General features: G+C 35.6%; 3 protein-coding genes across 3 annotated transcripts; 2 read left to right on the top strand and 1 right to left on the bottom strand.

The window, feature by feature from the left end:
- The first annotated feature begins 870 nt into the window (after nt 1-870).
- LOC138890613 (AT-hook motif nuclear-localized protein 9-like) lies at nt 871-3,256 on the top strand. The gene is made up of 3 exons (XM_070174013.1): nt 871-1,486; nt 2,334-2,392; nt 3,248-3,256. The coding sequence occupies exons 1-3, from the start codon at nt 871-873 to the stop codon at nt 3,254-3,256; spliced, it is 684 nt and encodes a 227-aa protein (XP_070030114.1).
- Nucleotides 3,257-3,491: 235 nt separating this feature from the next.
- Nucleotides 3,492-5,352, top strand: LOC104231444 (AT-hook motif nuclear-localized protein 10). Its single transcript, XM_009784445.2, has 4 exons — nt 3,492-3,570; nt 4,008-4,166; nt 4,998-5,152; nt 5,262-5,352. The coding sequence occupies exons 1-3, from the start codon at nt 3,496-3,498 to the stop codon at nt 5,148-5,150; spliced, it is 387 nt and encodes a 128-aa protein (XP_009782747.2). The 5' UTR covers nt 3,492-3,495; the 3' UTR covers nt 5,151-5,152; nt 5,262-5,352.
- Nucleotides 5,353-8,305: 2,953 nt separating this feature from the next.
- On the bottom strand, nt 8,306-14,626 carry LOC138890611 (uncharacterized). The gene is made up of 11 exons (XM_070174012.1): nt 14,257-14,626; nt 13,239-13,989; nt 12,331-13,144; nt 11,790-12,267; nt 11,349-11,718; nt 11,135-11,240; nt 10,915-11,063; nt 10,306-10,448; nt 9,293-9,501; nt 8,833-9,111; nt 8,306-8,554 (listed from the first exon to the last, which is right to left on the bottom strand). Exons 1-11 carry the CDS (start codon nt 14,624-14,626, stop codon nt 8,306-8,308), a joined length of 3,918 nt encoding a protein of 1,305 aa, XP_070030113.1.
- Between the last annotated feature and the right edge of the window lie 167 nt (nt 14,627-14,793).

Below are 14,793 nucleotides of genomic sequence, written 5' to 3'. Positions count from 1 at the left end.
GTTCTAAGATACAATGCATACCTAATCTTTAGTGTGAATTCGAATCCTTAGTTTTTTGACAGACTACTAATCTATTTAGTAATTACATAAAAATTCCTTGTAGTAATATCTCGGTTAAAAGAACAATATTAGTAAGAAAATAATTTCAAACTGTCAGAATGTGTCCAACTTTGCAAAATGGAAAAGTACTTAAATGATGTATTTAGTCATAGTATCTCGGTTAAAACAACAATTTTGGTAAGAAAATAATTAAAAGTCCAATGATGCATTTCATTCAATATTACTAAATTGTATTATTAAATTGTAGTAGTTAATTAATATACATTATTACCTTAAATTTAAACATAGCTTCGGTAAGTCTTTAATTTTTATGCTCCTAATGGAAAATCCGAATTTGTCTTTGTATTTTGTTGAAAAAAAGTATAGCATCTCCTCAGAAATAACTAAATTACCAAAAGAACAGATTTTCAAAATTTAGGCTTTTGCTATAAAAAAACTTTTCCTCGACTTATTTTCTCCATTCTCTTCTGTGTTATCTTGCATTCTTCGAAAAAAAAAATCTCATTTTCCGGTAAGAAAAATAGAATTTTCCTTATTTTTTCTTCCGTTTTCTTATTTTCTAATGAATTTCGAGGTTTTCTGTAAAAAAAATTATGTTTTTTCGCGAAAAGAAAAAGATAAATTATTTGGATGTTAATAGTTTTTTTTTAATGCTATTCTTTTAAGCGTTATTTACCAATTCTTATTTTTAGTTTTCTTGATCTATTAAAAGTTTGATAAAATCTGCAGTAGTCATAAAATTTGTGATTTTTCTTCTAAGAATCTGAGAAAAAATGACAACTTTCATTTGGTTCTCTACTCAGGTCAACTATGGAAAACACATTCAAAACGTCAGCATCTCAGACTAGCGGAGAAATGAACACAGAGCAGCTCACCGCCGCCGGCGCTGGCGTCAATCCGGCGACTGTTCCTCCTGCGGTTGCTCAGAACACTCACTTGCCCTTCGCTTCGCCGGTGCCTCGTCCGTATCCGTCGGCGGAGGGCGCTACCGGTACCGGTGCTCAGGTTGCTCAGAACACGCAGTTGTCATTCGCTTCGCCGCCGTCCCATCCGTACCCGTCGGCGGAGGGCGCTACCGTTACCGGTGCTCAGGTTGCTCAGAACACGCACTTGTCCTTCGCTTCGCCACCGCCCCGTCCGTGTCCGTCGGCGGAGGTCGCTACTGGTACCGGTGTTGCGCTGTCAAACGTGAACGTGAATTCATCTGAACGGATGACAAAGAAGAGAGGCAGGCCAAGGAAGAACGGCCCACATGGGTCTATTGCGTTTGGTCCGATGGCAGCTGCTTCGGCATCCGCCGCCGTAACTCCGCCGCAAGGACCGGTTTCTTCTGCGGCTGCCCAGCCTGTATCTGAAGGGGGACCGTCGAAGAAACCCAGAGGCAGACCCCCTGGCTCTTGCAGGAAGCAGCGACGTCGAACTTTTGGTAAATCCCTATATTCTCTCCTGTGTCAGTTCCTATTACTAGTTTAGTTTAGTACTAGGTTCTAATAAAAACATGCACACGTGTCTTAGAATATATATAGACTAGAATGTTTGTTGGTTGGTTGACCAGTTTCCCTGTAGGGGTTCAGTCCAAGTTTTGTTTTTTTATCTCTTTTGTTAGTTTTACTTTCAAAATGGAAACAATTTGGTCCTAATTTATCATTTTTTGAGCTGGTATAATACATATATGGACGTAAAATATTGAGTATATTATACTCCCTTCGTTTCAATTTATGTGAATCTATTTTCTTTTTAGTCCGTACAAAAAAGAATAACATCTTTCCCTATTTGGAAACAATTTACCTTTATGCAATGATTTATAGCCACATAAAATATATGTGCTTCATTTTATACCACAAGTTCAAAAGTCTTTCCTCTTTTCTTAAATTCCGTGCCCAGTCAAATGAGTTTACATAAATTGAAACGGAGGGAATATTATATTATATTATATTATATTATATTATATTATATTATATTATATTATATTATATGTTGATGACGGCAAAAACATAAGTAAAAGAGTTGGGCTACGTCACCACTTACAATTTGAATGGTGCAAAAATATTTTGTGTTTATACGAATCTCTTAAATGTAAAAATAAAAATATGATATAAAGAAAATGTAAAACTAAAAAGAAATTCAATAAAATCTATTTTTCAATCATTTTCTTTCTTTTTTGATCATTTTTTTTAACTCTTGAGAGTGACATGTCACACATTTCCCATACTGCTTTGGTTTATCCAGCATCATTATTTTACGAACTTTGATAAAAAAGTTTTTAATTGCAGGATCGGCAGGTTCTGGCATTACACTTACACCTCATGTTATCACTGTGGAAAAAGGAGAGGTTACTTCTTTTACCTTTTTGTTTTATTTCATTAATGCCATGAAAGTTATCTTGACCCTTGAATTCAAAATTTCTGCAGTAATATTTTTTGAGTTGTCATTTTAAGGGTAGTTAGAAGCTCGTTTAGTGCTGACTGCAGTAAATTTGATATAATCTTTGCAAAATTTTGTTTATGCATGCACATGCTCTTGTGCGTCATGTTACAAATTAAAGAACCCAAAAGAGAGTAACTAATCAAAAGAAATACTCCCTCCGAGAACTTGTATAGAGAAGGATTTCCCGCGGTGCAGCAGTTCTTCCATACCAACTTAGCTGTCCGGCGCTGCTATTGGCATAACAACCAGTACACCATAGGTTAGCCCAACCCAATCCTCTCGTACTAGGGTTGGCTCCTCGCAGTTCTCCCTTTAACACCAACAGTAGATAGGAACCGAGACCAAAATTGGAAAAAGAGATACGAACGGAGAGGAATAACCAATCGATGAAAGAACATGAAACCATTCTGTTTCAATAGAGGTACGAGAAATGGTTGGGGGCAATGAAGTAGGTGAAGTGGTTGGATTTTGCGAGCTGTTCCGTTTCAATTTAGACGAGGTAGTTTAACTCGGTGTAGAGTTTAAGAAGAAAAAAGACTTTTGAAACTTGTGATCTACAAATATTGTTCTTATATATAAAAAAATTTGAGTTAAGGTTACAAATAATGATAACCTAGAGCGCAATACTTAAATGATTTTCTTTTTTGACAAGTAGTACACCCCTAATATAATAGTAATAGTAACTCCATAACCATAATGGGGACTCAATTTAACAATGTCTTTATCCTGAATGAGTGTATGTATGTGCCTTGTGATACAGGACGATTGACTTCTTTGTAACTATACTTTATTTCTTCCATTATAAGTTTTAGATAGAGGTGTATGACATAAATATTTGAATTCTTGCTACGGCCTTGTATTTGCATATCATAAATTGTTGTGGCGAATTTCAGATATTTACATTGCATGCATTAGTTATGATTTTACTAGTTTTTATCATCTTTTTTTCAGGACATAGCAGGAAAAATAGTTTCATTTACTCGGCAAGCTCCAAGGGCTGTTAGTATCATGTCTTCCCATGGTGCTGTATCCAAATTGACGCTTGTACGAGCTGCCACGACTGATGAAACTGTGACACATGAGGTATTGCTTTCCCATTTCGTATTGATTTAGTTTTTCATGGTTCCACTGTGCCCGCCTTAACACTCATTGAAACCTTTTGATTTGTACTATGCACTTTAGATGGAAGTTCATCCTCATTGTAAATTTTTCATTCAATTGTTATACACAAAAAACAAAGTGGAATGAAAGCAAAAGATTCATATAGGCAATACCAACTAGTTGGGATTGAGTAATTATTCTAAGACTTACTTCATATCTATTTCTTTATTCAGCTGCATTCTACTTCTGCAATTTCAATACAGTTCATATGGATGTTAGTCCAAATGTGTTCTCAACTCCTTTCTGTGTCCGAAGTTATGCACTTCTGCTGATTAAATGTGCATCTGTTTTACTCTTCCAGTATGCTTATCCTAGATAAATGCGTAGACTTGAGTACGTATGATGTTTGCCTCTTGTAGGGACAGTTCGATATAGTGTCTCTATCTGGTTCCTTCAGGGAATCCATAATTGGCGATGAGGATAGCTGGACGGGTGCAATAAACATAGCTGTAGCTGGAGATGGATTGGTGTTAGGTGGTAGTGTGATCGGTGATCTGACGGCTGCATCAAAAGTCGAGGTTTGCATTTTTTGAAGTCTTTATGAAGTTTCAGCTTGTGTTTACTATTTCTAGTGATCATCTCATAAAGCTCTAGCTACTACTAAATCTGTGTTAGTTGAGGCAAGAACTTACGTAGATTAGGATGGGAATATTTTCTTGTATTTTCTCTACATTGCACACTCTACTCACTTGGGAAGGGGTAAGCTCTGCGTAAACACTATCCTCCCCAAACCCCACTAGTGGGATTTTACTGGATCGTTGTTGTTGTTTCTCTACATTGCACTTGTTCGTGTCCTTATCTTTGTGTCTTGTTCTTCTGTTTCTTTTCAAGTTTTGAGAATTATTCCTTTTTCACTAATGGAGTATTATTCTACGTAATTGCACACTCTACTCACTTGGGAAGGGGTAAGCTCTGCGTAAACACTATCCTCCCCAAACCCCACTAATGGGATTTTACTACAAAGAAAGTAATATTTGCATGTGCATCCTGAAAAGGTTATATTTCTTTTCTGAGTAGTGACTTTTTTGTTGATAAATCGAATTCTTGCCCGGATTTCCTATCATATCTTTTTACCAAGAGCACTAGAAATAGATTGCAAGCGCACTCAAAGTAGTAATGATAAGCGTAATGCAGAGGCCAATGACATGGCCCTGGAATCAATTCTGCCATCTTGTTTTTTACTTTATTTATGTTTTAGACGTATATAATACATATTGAACGCCTTTTGTCGAGAATTTTTTTCACTTCTTTCAAATTTGAACACCCTTGGGAAAATTACTAGCTTCGTCACTGCATACGTCATGCAGTTGTTGTTTGCATAAGCACTAATTTGATGGTTTCTGTTGTAGATTATTCTTGGCACTTTTGTTGATGAATCGGAAAGAGCCAATAGCCCACCAGCGCATGGGACTTTTGGCGAGTCGTCTGGGCGTCAAGACAGTCCCCTCAATCATGGAGATTCCAACAATGCGAACATGCAAGGCATCTCAAACATGCCATAGAAGTGAGTGCGTTCTGCTCGTTACAGATACTGGACATAAATGATGCATTCTGCATCATTTATCCTGATAATAATATGTCTTTTGACTTAATTATTGGTTTTTAATATTTAGGTTGCCAACAAATGTTAAACTAAGCGAAGTAGAAAGATTTTGAACTGAATTTGAAGAAACAGAAGAAGTTCTGCACGCAGGCCTGAATTCTAGGCTTATTTCAGCAGCTGTCTCTCAACTTTGGACTTGGAAAAGAAGAGTTACCATTGAAAAGTGCTGATATTCACGGCTTGTTGAAGGGTTTCTTCTTTATTTTCTTCTTTTATGGATTCTTCTATGCTTTCTACTTCGGTTTTGTTTTGTTGAACGTTTTTCGGCTAAGTTTTACGACTGGTGTTTTGATGAACCTTTTTGTGTTGGATGATTCTTAAACAGTTCGTTGGTTTTATTTATATAACTAATTGTTTTGCAATATTTGATGCCTTAGTTCTTGTTTATACTGAATACATTTACAGGTTTTTGGACAGCTAATTATAATCACTTAGGGTTAAGTTAAAGTATTAATTAATAGCTTGTTTGGCCGAAAGGCCAATTTTTTTTTTTTTTTTTTTTAAAAAGTATTTTTTTCAAAGTCGAAGTATTTGGCCAAGCTCTTAGAAGAAAAAAAAATGCTTTTAAGTAAAAGCAGTTTTAGAGAAGCAAAAGAAAATAGCTTATCTCCCGAAACACTTTTTTGAAAAGTATTTTTGAGAAAAATACACTTAGAAATATTTTTTTACAGCTTGGCCAAACACTAAAAGCCTGTTTGGCCAAGCTACAAAAATCAACTTAATTTGAGAAGTGTTTTTTCTCAAAAGTACTTTTTTCCAAAGTACTTTTGGTGAGAATCAGTTTGTGTTCGACTAATTTATTTAAAAGTACTTTTGAGCATCAATTAATGTTTGGGCAAGCTATTAAAAACTGTTTCTAAGTATATTTTTCTCAAAAGTACTTTTGAGAAGTGCTTTTGGAGAGAAGCTATTTTTTTCTCCTTTTTCAAAATTGCTTTTGCTTCTACACAAAAGCACTTCTTTTTCCTTTAAAAGCTTGGCCAAACCCTTTAACTTTGAAAAAAGCACTTTTTTTTTTTGAAAAAAAAAATGCTTTTGGCTTGGAGAAACTTGGCCAAACAAGCTATAAGTACTGCTCAGAAGAGTTTTTCAAATTAATTAATCAAACACAAATTGTTTCTCACCAAAAGTACTTTTGAGAATTACTTTTGACAAAGCTTTTTCTATCCTAGAAGCACTTTTTTTCTTAAAAAAGAAATGCTTTTTTCAAAGTTGATGTGTTTTGAACAAGCTCTTAGAAAATAAAAAAAAAGGTTTTTAAGTAAAAAAAAAGTAGCTTATCTTCAGAAGCACTTTTTTGAAAAGTACTTTTGAAGAAAATTGTTGTTCCAAAACGCACACGCAAGTATACATGATCGACAAGTAGTATAGGATTGTAAGTCCAGATATCGTACCCACATGGACTTGTGATTAACTATCAACTAAATTAAACCAAACAATTAATATATTCAAGCGAAACCTAAAGTATGAATATTTAATTAAAATTAATGTAGAGTAACAAATTAAGAGTATAAAGAAAACAACGACAAGTTTAAAGACGGATTCAATGGGAGAAAATATTCTAGAGCTATGGGTTAGCTAACAATCCCTTTGAGTTGTCTACCTAAATTATCTAATTAATTTATTTGGTTTATTGATTGACGTGGTTAATATTGCTCGTAGCCTTCTCCCGAAGTACAACTCGCCTATTCAAGCTGACTAGTTTTCTAATTAGTCGACTAGATGTAATAACGAGATAACAATAAGAGCAGAATTTAAGATGCAGAAATAAAGTGCAGGAATTAAAGACACCGAAATTTTTATACTAGTTCGAATTCAATGTGCACCCTAGTTCAGATCCCTTGGGTTGCAAGGGAGTTCTCTTTCAGTGAATGAGTTTCTTGAGTACAACGTGAATGGTGTGGTTTACACCAATGGCTCAGTGTCTATGTCACTCATTTCTTTTTGCTACGATGCCTCTCCAGTATTTTTCTCTCTTTGTTCTCTAACTTGTTACACAGCAGATCTAGTAGAGCTACAATATTTGTTTGCAGTAAAACAAAGAGAGGGTATTTGGTTCGATCAAAGTATATCTGTCTAAGGATTAAGGATATGTATAAATACTTTGTATGAGGCCGTTGTTGAAGAGATTTGCCAACCTAAGAGATTTGATCCTTGAAAAGAAATTGATTCTTTCCAAGAATAAGGTTATTTGTCGTTGCTCTTCCTTGATGAGAGGACTTTAATAGCTTTCCTTCTACAGGTCTTGATAGCGCCAGATTTTCTCCTTTATTTTTGGTCCTTCCAATAATAGCAGCTTGATCGATCATCTTACAAGATCTTCAATGCTTCTTTTCAGCTTCAATCAATCTCTGATTGATTTCCTTGCCGAATCTTTAGTTGTTTGATTGATTCCTTCCTTTTGATTTCTTTGATCTTGGATGTTTTCCTTGTGTCCCTATACCAAAAGAAATTATATTATTTTTCATTATTAAAACTAAAACCTAATAATCTGCCCTTTTTGGTGATGACAAAATAATGTATGTAAATATCAGTTGACTTCCCTGTATTTTACCCCCTTCCCCCTCAATGAGTGCAGTTGACTCCCCCTCAATAGGTGTTGTTGAGACTATTTCCTTTAGTCGACTGCTTCTGCAGGAGCTCTGACTCCCCCTCAAGAGGTGCCAGAACTTCTTTTAGTCAGCTTCTCCTATAGTATCTATAGTCGACTTCCCCTGCAATGGATGTACCTACATGAATATATATATATATATATCCTTTTCTTCTTTTAGTCAGCTTCTCCCGTAGTATCTATAGTCGACTTCCCTTGCCATGGATGTACCTGCACGAATATACACATATATCCTTTCTCCTCCTTTTTGGCATCAACAAAGAGGGGATAAGATAACAACACACTATATACTAAAACACGATTTATAGCATGATATGTTTGTAGAGTTATGTCAAAACAAAACATATTTTCTAAACATCATAAACAAAAATAAAAAAATCATCCAACGACTGGTTATCCAGTCCAAAATAGCACAGCAAAAAATATTGTCTAAACCTTCAACATTAACGATGCAAGAAATAGGTAAGAATGTTGCAAATCGCCTCCTTCTGTTGATCAAAGCTGGCATTGGCTGAGATAATCACTCCATCAAGCATGTCGTGTACCTCCTTAAATGCCTTGACTGCGTTTTCCCTAACTTTGAGAACTGTAACTCTTATCTTTGAAACATCATACCATGTCTCTTTGCAGATTGCATGAATATCTCCAATAGTGGACTGAGTATCAGTAAGAAGATCTTTGATGGCGGACAACTAATTGTCAATGGCAACTGGTTTCTCAGCAAGGTCACGGACACTGGGACTATGATGGGAAATCGAGGGTTTGGATTTTGGATCAGGTTAAGCATGTTTGACCTCACCTTCTTGTTTCTTAACCTATGAGCCCTTCACACACATATACCCCATACTTGAAAATGCTCTAAAATTGTAAGACTTTAAAATAGAGATGAAGGGATATTCAGAGATAAAAATATTATGCCATAAGGCAGACTGGTGTGATCATAAGCACTTTCAATCATAAAATTGATTACCCAGGAGGACAGTTTGATCTTGAGTTTTTTCACAAGGCAATAGACAAGAAATGTATCTCCTTGAGAGAAGGTGGAGAAAGAGCCAATACGAAGAAGCAGAGTAGTTGCAACAATGTGGGCTAGAACATGAGTTTCAAAGCTAACATCACATGGACCTAACTGGTTTGGGAAAGATTCAGATGGACACTCAGCAATATACCGCTTTGCTTGATCAAAGGTGAATTCAAAATCATCAGGCCAGAAATTTTTGAAAAGCATAGGAAAACCAGAACACTTGCACTGGAAAATTGAATCAAACATGGCACAATCAAGAACAATGTGCTTCCCTAATACTAAAGAGTTTAACTTATCAGACTTATTAGAGCGAAGATTTGCATAAAATATTTTCACTAGGGGTTCATATAGGAGGGGGAACGGAAAAGAATTTAGACCAGCCCTGATGAACAAACAAATCTTTTACCTTACAATTTAGGGCTTTTATGTCATCAAGGTCGACTACTCTCCCATGAGCAATTGGCTTGTCTTTCAAAGCAATGAAAAAATTCATGTTTAGAGAATCCCAGAAATTTAGGTCGGACTCTAAAGAACTAGAGAGATCTATTTTCGACTTCTTTGGAGTAAAGGATTCAGGGGGTTCTTCCATATGCCTTTTTTCCAGGACTTTTTCTCCTAAAATATGAAAATGATCTGAGAGGTCCACCTGAGATGAGGCAAAACCTTCCGAATGGTCTGACCCTAGGTCTACTTATTCTAGAGGTTGAGATAGGGGTTTTGTTTTGGAGCGAGTACTCTTCTTGGTAGAAACAGAAGGATTTTTTGAGTGTTTGGCCATGGAAGAGCTTTTGGTGAGAGAAAGTTTTTGGAGAGGGTTTCTAGGCGATGGGGACGATGGAGACTGAAAAAGGTTTTCAGGTATCAAAAAAAGGGTTTCTGACGGTTGAGTACAGAAAAGGAAAGAGGTGTCAGTTATACAAAACAACAAAGTTTGAACATTAGGCATACAAAAAATAATAGTAACATATAGGTCCTAATATTAATGATTAATGCAAATAATACCAAGTAATTCTCTTAAAAAGCAAAATCTATCCTCTAGTAATGGCTTAGTAAATATATCCGCTAATTGATCAGTAGTTCCAATAAAAGATAGTTTTATATTTCCTTTAAGAACATGTTCTCTAATAAAATGATGCTTGATGTCTATATGTTTTTCCCTAGAATGATGCACAGGATTTTTAGAGAGACATATAGCACTAGAGAGTTCACAGAAAATTCGAATGGGTTTAAAGAATATTTCATAGTCACCCAATTGATGAGACATCTATAGTAATTGTGCACAACATTGTCCAATGGCGATATACTCGGCCTCAGTTGTGGATAATGCGACTGATCCTTGATTTTTATTGCTCCAAGATATCAGTGCCTTTCCAAGTAATTAGCATGTCCTAGTGGTGCTTATTCTGTCTTCCTTATCACCTGCAAGATCATCATCTGAAAAACCTTCTAGTTTAAAATTGTTAGATCGTGGATACCATAATCCGTGAGAGACAGTTCCAATGAGATATCTAATAATTCTCTTTACTGCAGTCAGATGTGATTCCTTAGGAGCTGACTGAAACCTGGCACATTTACAGATACTAAACATAATATCCGGTCGACTAGCAGTTAGATAAAGAAGTGAGCCAATAATTCCATGATACTTAGTTTCATCAACATAATTTCCCTATTTATCTTTGTCGAGACTTGTTGAAGGACTCATTGGTGTGCCAATAGTTTTAACATTGCTCATACCGAACTTTTGAATCAACCCATTTGTATATTTTACCTGACATATGAACGTTCCTTCTTCAGATTGTTGAATTTGAAGTCCAAAAAAGATCTCCCATCATACTTATTTCAAACTCACTTTGCATAAGATTTGAAAATTCCTTGCACAGAGGAGGATTAACACTAACAAAAATAATATCATCAACGTAAATTTGAATAATGAGATTACCTTATGAGAATATTTTAATAAACAAGGTGGTGTCTACTTTACCTCTTGTAAATCCGTAATCAATAAGAAATGAGCTAAGTCTTTCGTACCATATCCGTGGAGCTTGTTTCAGTCCATACAATGCTTTGGTCAGTTTATACACATGGTAGGGAAACTTTGAATCTACAAATCCAGGAGGTTGTTTCACGTATACTTCATCTTCAATTAAACCATTCAAAAAGTCACTTTTAACATCTATCTGGAATAGCTTGAATCTTTTAAATGATATGCATATTCAAGAAGAATTCGTATAGATTCCAGTCGAGCTACTGGAGCAAATGTTTCGTCATAGTCGACTCCTTCTTGTTGTGAGTATCCTTGAGCAACTAATCTGGCTTTGTTTCTCACAACTTTTCCATCCTCATTCAGCTTATTTCTGAAAACTCATTTTGTTCCAATTACGGGAGCATTTTCAGGCTTGGGCATCAGTTTCTATACTTAATTTTTGTCGAATTGGTCTAGCTCTTCCTGCATTGCTTGCAACCTTCTTGAGTCTTTTAGAGCTTCCTCTATTTTCTTTGGCTCAATCTGAGAAATCAGTGCTATGTTTGCTTTCTTCTTGAGAGCTCTCCTGGTTTTCATTCCTTCACTTGGATCTCTTATGATGAATTTTTGAGGATATTCAGGTTCATTTCTCCATTCATTTGGACGAATTGTATGAATAGTTGACTCCTTCGGAGATTCTGGTTGACTGTTGCTGATCTCATTAGTTGACTCTATCACACCATCAGATTTATTAGTTGATTCTTGAGATTTGCTTGTCTCATGAATTTCTTGAGTTTGATCTTCATCACTTGCAATAATTTCTTTATCAGCCGAAGTATTATTCTCATCAAATATAATATGTATTGATTCTTTCACACACAGTGTGCTTTTATTATAGACTCTAAAGGATCTACCATTTAATGAATAACCCAGAAAATACCTTCGTCACTTCTTGGATAGAATTTTCCAAGATTGCCCTTACCATTATTGTGAATGAAACACTTGCTTCCAAACGGATGAAAGTAACTAATATTAGGTCGTTTATCTTTCCACAATTCATAATGAGTCTTCTTCAAAATGGGCCTTATGAGACATCGGTTGATAATGTAATATGCAATACTTACTCTTTCTGCCCATAAGTGATTTGGCAACGAATATTCTAGTATTATAGTTCTTGCCATATCTTGCAAGGTCCTATTTTTCCTCTCAACGACTCCATTCTGTTGGGGTGATCTTAGGGCAGAGAAGTTGTGGGTGTATCCTTGATCATTACAGAAATCTTCAAATGCTCTACTTTCAAATTCTCCTCCATGATCATTTTGGATTGTTGTAATCAAATACCCCTTTTCTCTTTCAACCTTCTTACAGACTATCTCAAAAATTTTCAAAGCTTCATCTTTATGAGATAAGAAAATCACCTAAGTAAAACGTGAGTAATCATCAACAATAACAAAAGCATATCATTTCCCTCCTATGCTAACAGTTCTAGTAGGTCCAAATAAGTACATATGAAGCAATTGCAAAGGCTTAGAAGTAGATACAATATCCTTATTTTTGAAAGAGTTTCTAGTTTGTTTTCCAATTTGACAAGCATCACATATATGATTTCTAGAGAAATTGAGTTTAGGCAAACCAATAACTAAATCATACTTGGAAAGTTTTTCTATCAAATGCATGCTTGCATGACCAAGTTTCTTATGCCATAACAATGGATCATCAGATATGGATGTTAAACAGATATGACCATCTATATTTTCAAAGCCATCAAGAATATAAACATTTCCATACCTTTTACCTGAGAGGATTATTTTACATGTATCATCTTCAATAGCACAACTTGTTTTCCTGAATTGTACTTCATACCCTGAGTCACATAACTGACTTATACTCAGAAGATTGTAGTTAAGTCCGTCAACAAGATAAACCTCAGTGATATCACAATTATTATTGAAAGGAACTGTTCTGGTACCGACTATTTTTCCTTTTGAGTCATCACCAAACTTGATATTTCCTCCGTCTATTTTTGTAACTTTCTTAAATAGGTTTTTGTCACATGTCATGTGACTGGAACCCACACTATCTAAGTACCATTTTCCTTTGCGACTCCTCATGTGGTGTTCATACAAAATATAGTTATTACTTTCTTTTAGGTACCCAAGCTTGCTTGGGTCCTGGTTGGTTAATATTACTCGACTCAGGATTGTTTTTGGATTTTCAAATCCATCCTGAAATATTTGATTTACGAAATTGACAAAAGGAATATTTATGTCCACTTTTGTTACAATAGCGTAAATCCTGATCCATTTTTGGATCTTTCATTAGTGTTAGTACTAGTGGACTCTGTTCTGGCTGGTACTTCTCCAGTTGACTTTAAGTCGCATGGTTTGACCTGAAAGAACTATGATTGGTGGATTTGTGCATGCCATTGAGTTGCATTTGCAATTCCTCAAACTCTTCTTGAAGTACTTCTTTTTCAATTTCACATACTTTATGCTTGAGTTTCCAGTATTTTACTTCTTTATTGAGTTGCTTTAGTTCATTCATCATTTTTTGAGACTCTTTCAAAGTAAGGTCAAGGATATCCTGCAATTCATTACACCTTTCGCAGTTATAAGATCTTACCTCGCTTGTTTCACCTCGTTCCATGAAACAGTTCTCATTGTCATCTTTGCATTCATCGTCTGAAGTGTCCTCATCTGTCCAGCACCCTGAGAGTTTATTCATGTCGTTTTCCAGAATTGTCATGAAGCAAAGATTTGCTATCTCTTCGTGTTCTGAACTATCTTCATCACTCCAGCTTCTAAATGATTTTTTCTTGTTGAAGCCTCTGGAAACTTTTCTTTTTAGATCAGGACATTCAGCTTGAACATGCCCAAATCTTCCATACTCATAGCATTTTCCATCATTTTTGTCTTGTCCATTATATTGTATGGTTCGCTTGGGTGGCATCCTTTCTCTTCTCGCATTCCTGTATCTCCTCATTACACCATCCATATTCCTTGATATCATGGCAATTTCTTCTTGAAGAGCTTTAGGGTCATCATCAATATCATTTTCTGCCTTTTTAGTTGTGGCCTTGAATGCAACTATTTTCTTCTTTTCTTCCTCGTTTGTTTTCTTGAGATGAGTTTTCTCGAAAGCTATGAGTTTTCCTCGAAGTTCATTGTATGATAGTTTGTTCAAATTTTATGATTCAAGTGTAACCACTTTTGTCTGTCAAGTAGTGGGTAGACTTCTAAGAATCTTCCTAACTTGATCATCATTTGAGTATGTTATGCCAAAAGCTTTTAGATCGCTAATGATTTTGCTAAATTTGGCAAACATCTCTTCAATAGATTTTCCTTCTTTCATCTAGAAAAGTTCATAGTCATGAACTAACATGTTGATATAGATTTCTTTCACTTTACTGGCTCCTTCATACGTAACTTCAAGTTTATCCCACATCTCTTTGGCTGTATCGCAACTGGAGAATTTCTCATACTCCTCACCACTAATAGCATTATAAAGCAGATTCCTTGCCTTATTGTTAACTTGTACAACTGCCATTTGCTCATTTGTATATAAATCTCTATCTTCAGGATTAGCAGGTGGTTGAGCGGCAACCGGCAGAGGGTAGTTCCCCTTTTTGATAACTCTGCAGACTTTGACATCATATGCCTTTGCGTATATTTTCATACGCACTTTCCAGTGAGAGAAATGTTGTCCATTGAAATACGGTGGCCTCACTTGCGATGTTCCTTCTTGGAAGAGTGCTCCGATAATAACTTGATTTGCCATGATCTTTTCTCACAAGTTGTTAAGCAAAAGAAACATGTGAGCCTCGCTCTGTTACCAATTGAAAATACAAGGGGGGGGGGGGTGAATTGTTTATTTTTATATTTTAATCACTACAAGTTGACTAGTTTTCTAATTAGTCGACTAGAGGTAATAACGAGATAACAATA

The sequence above is a fragment of the Nicotiana sylvestris genome, chromosome 4 (assembly GCF_000393655.2).
Source record: "Nicotiana sylvestris chromosome 4, ASM39365v2, whole genome shotgun sequence".
NCBI lineage: Eukaryota > Viridiplantae > Streptophyta > Magnoliopsida > Solanales > Solanaceae > Nicotiana > Nicotiana sylvestris.
The sequence above is the reverse complement of the archived record's forward strand: the minus strand, read 5'-3'. Positions and strand labels throughout refer to the sequence as shown.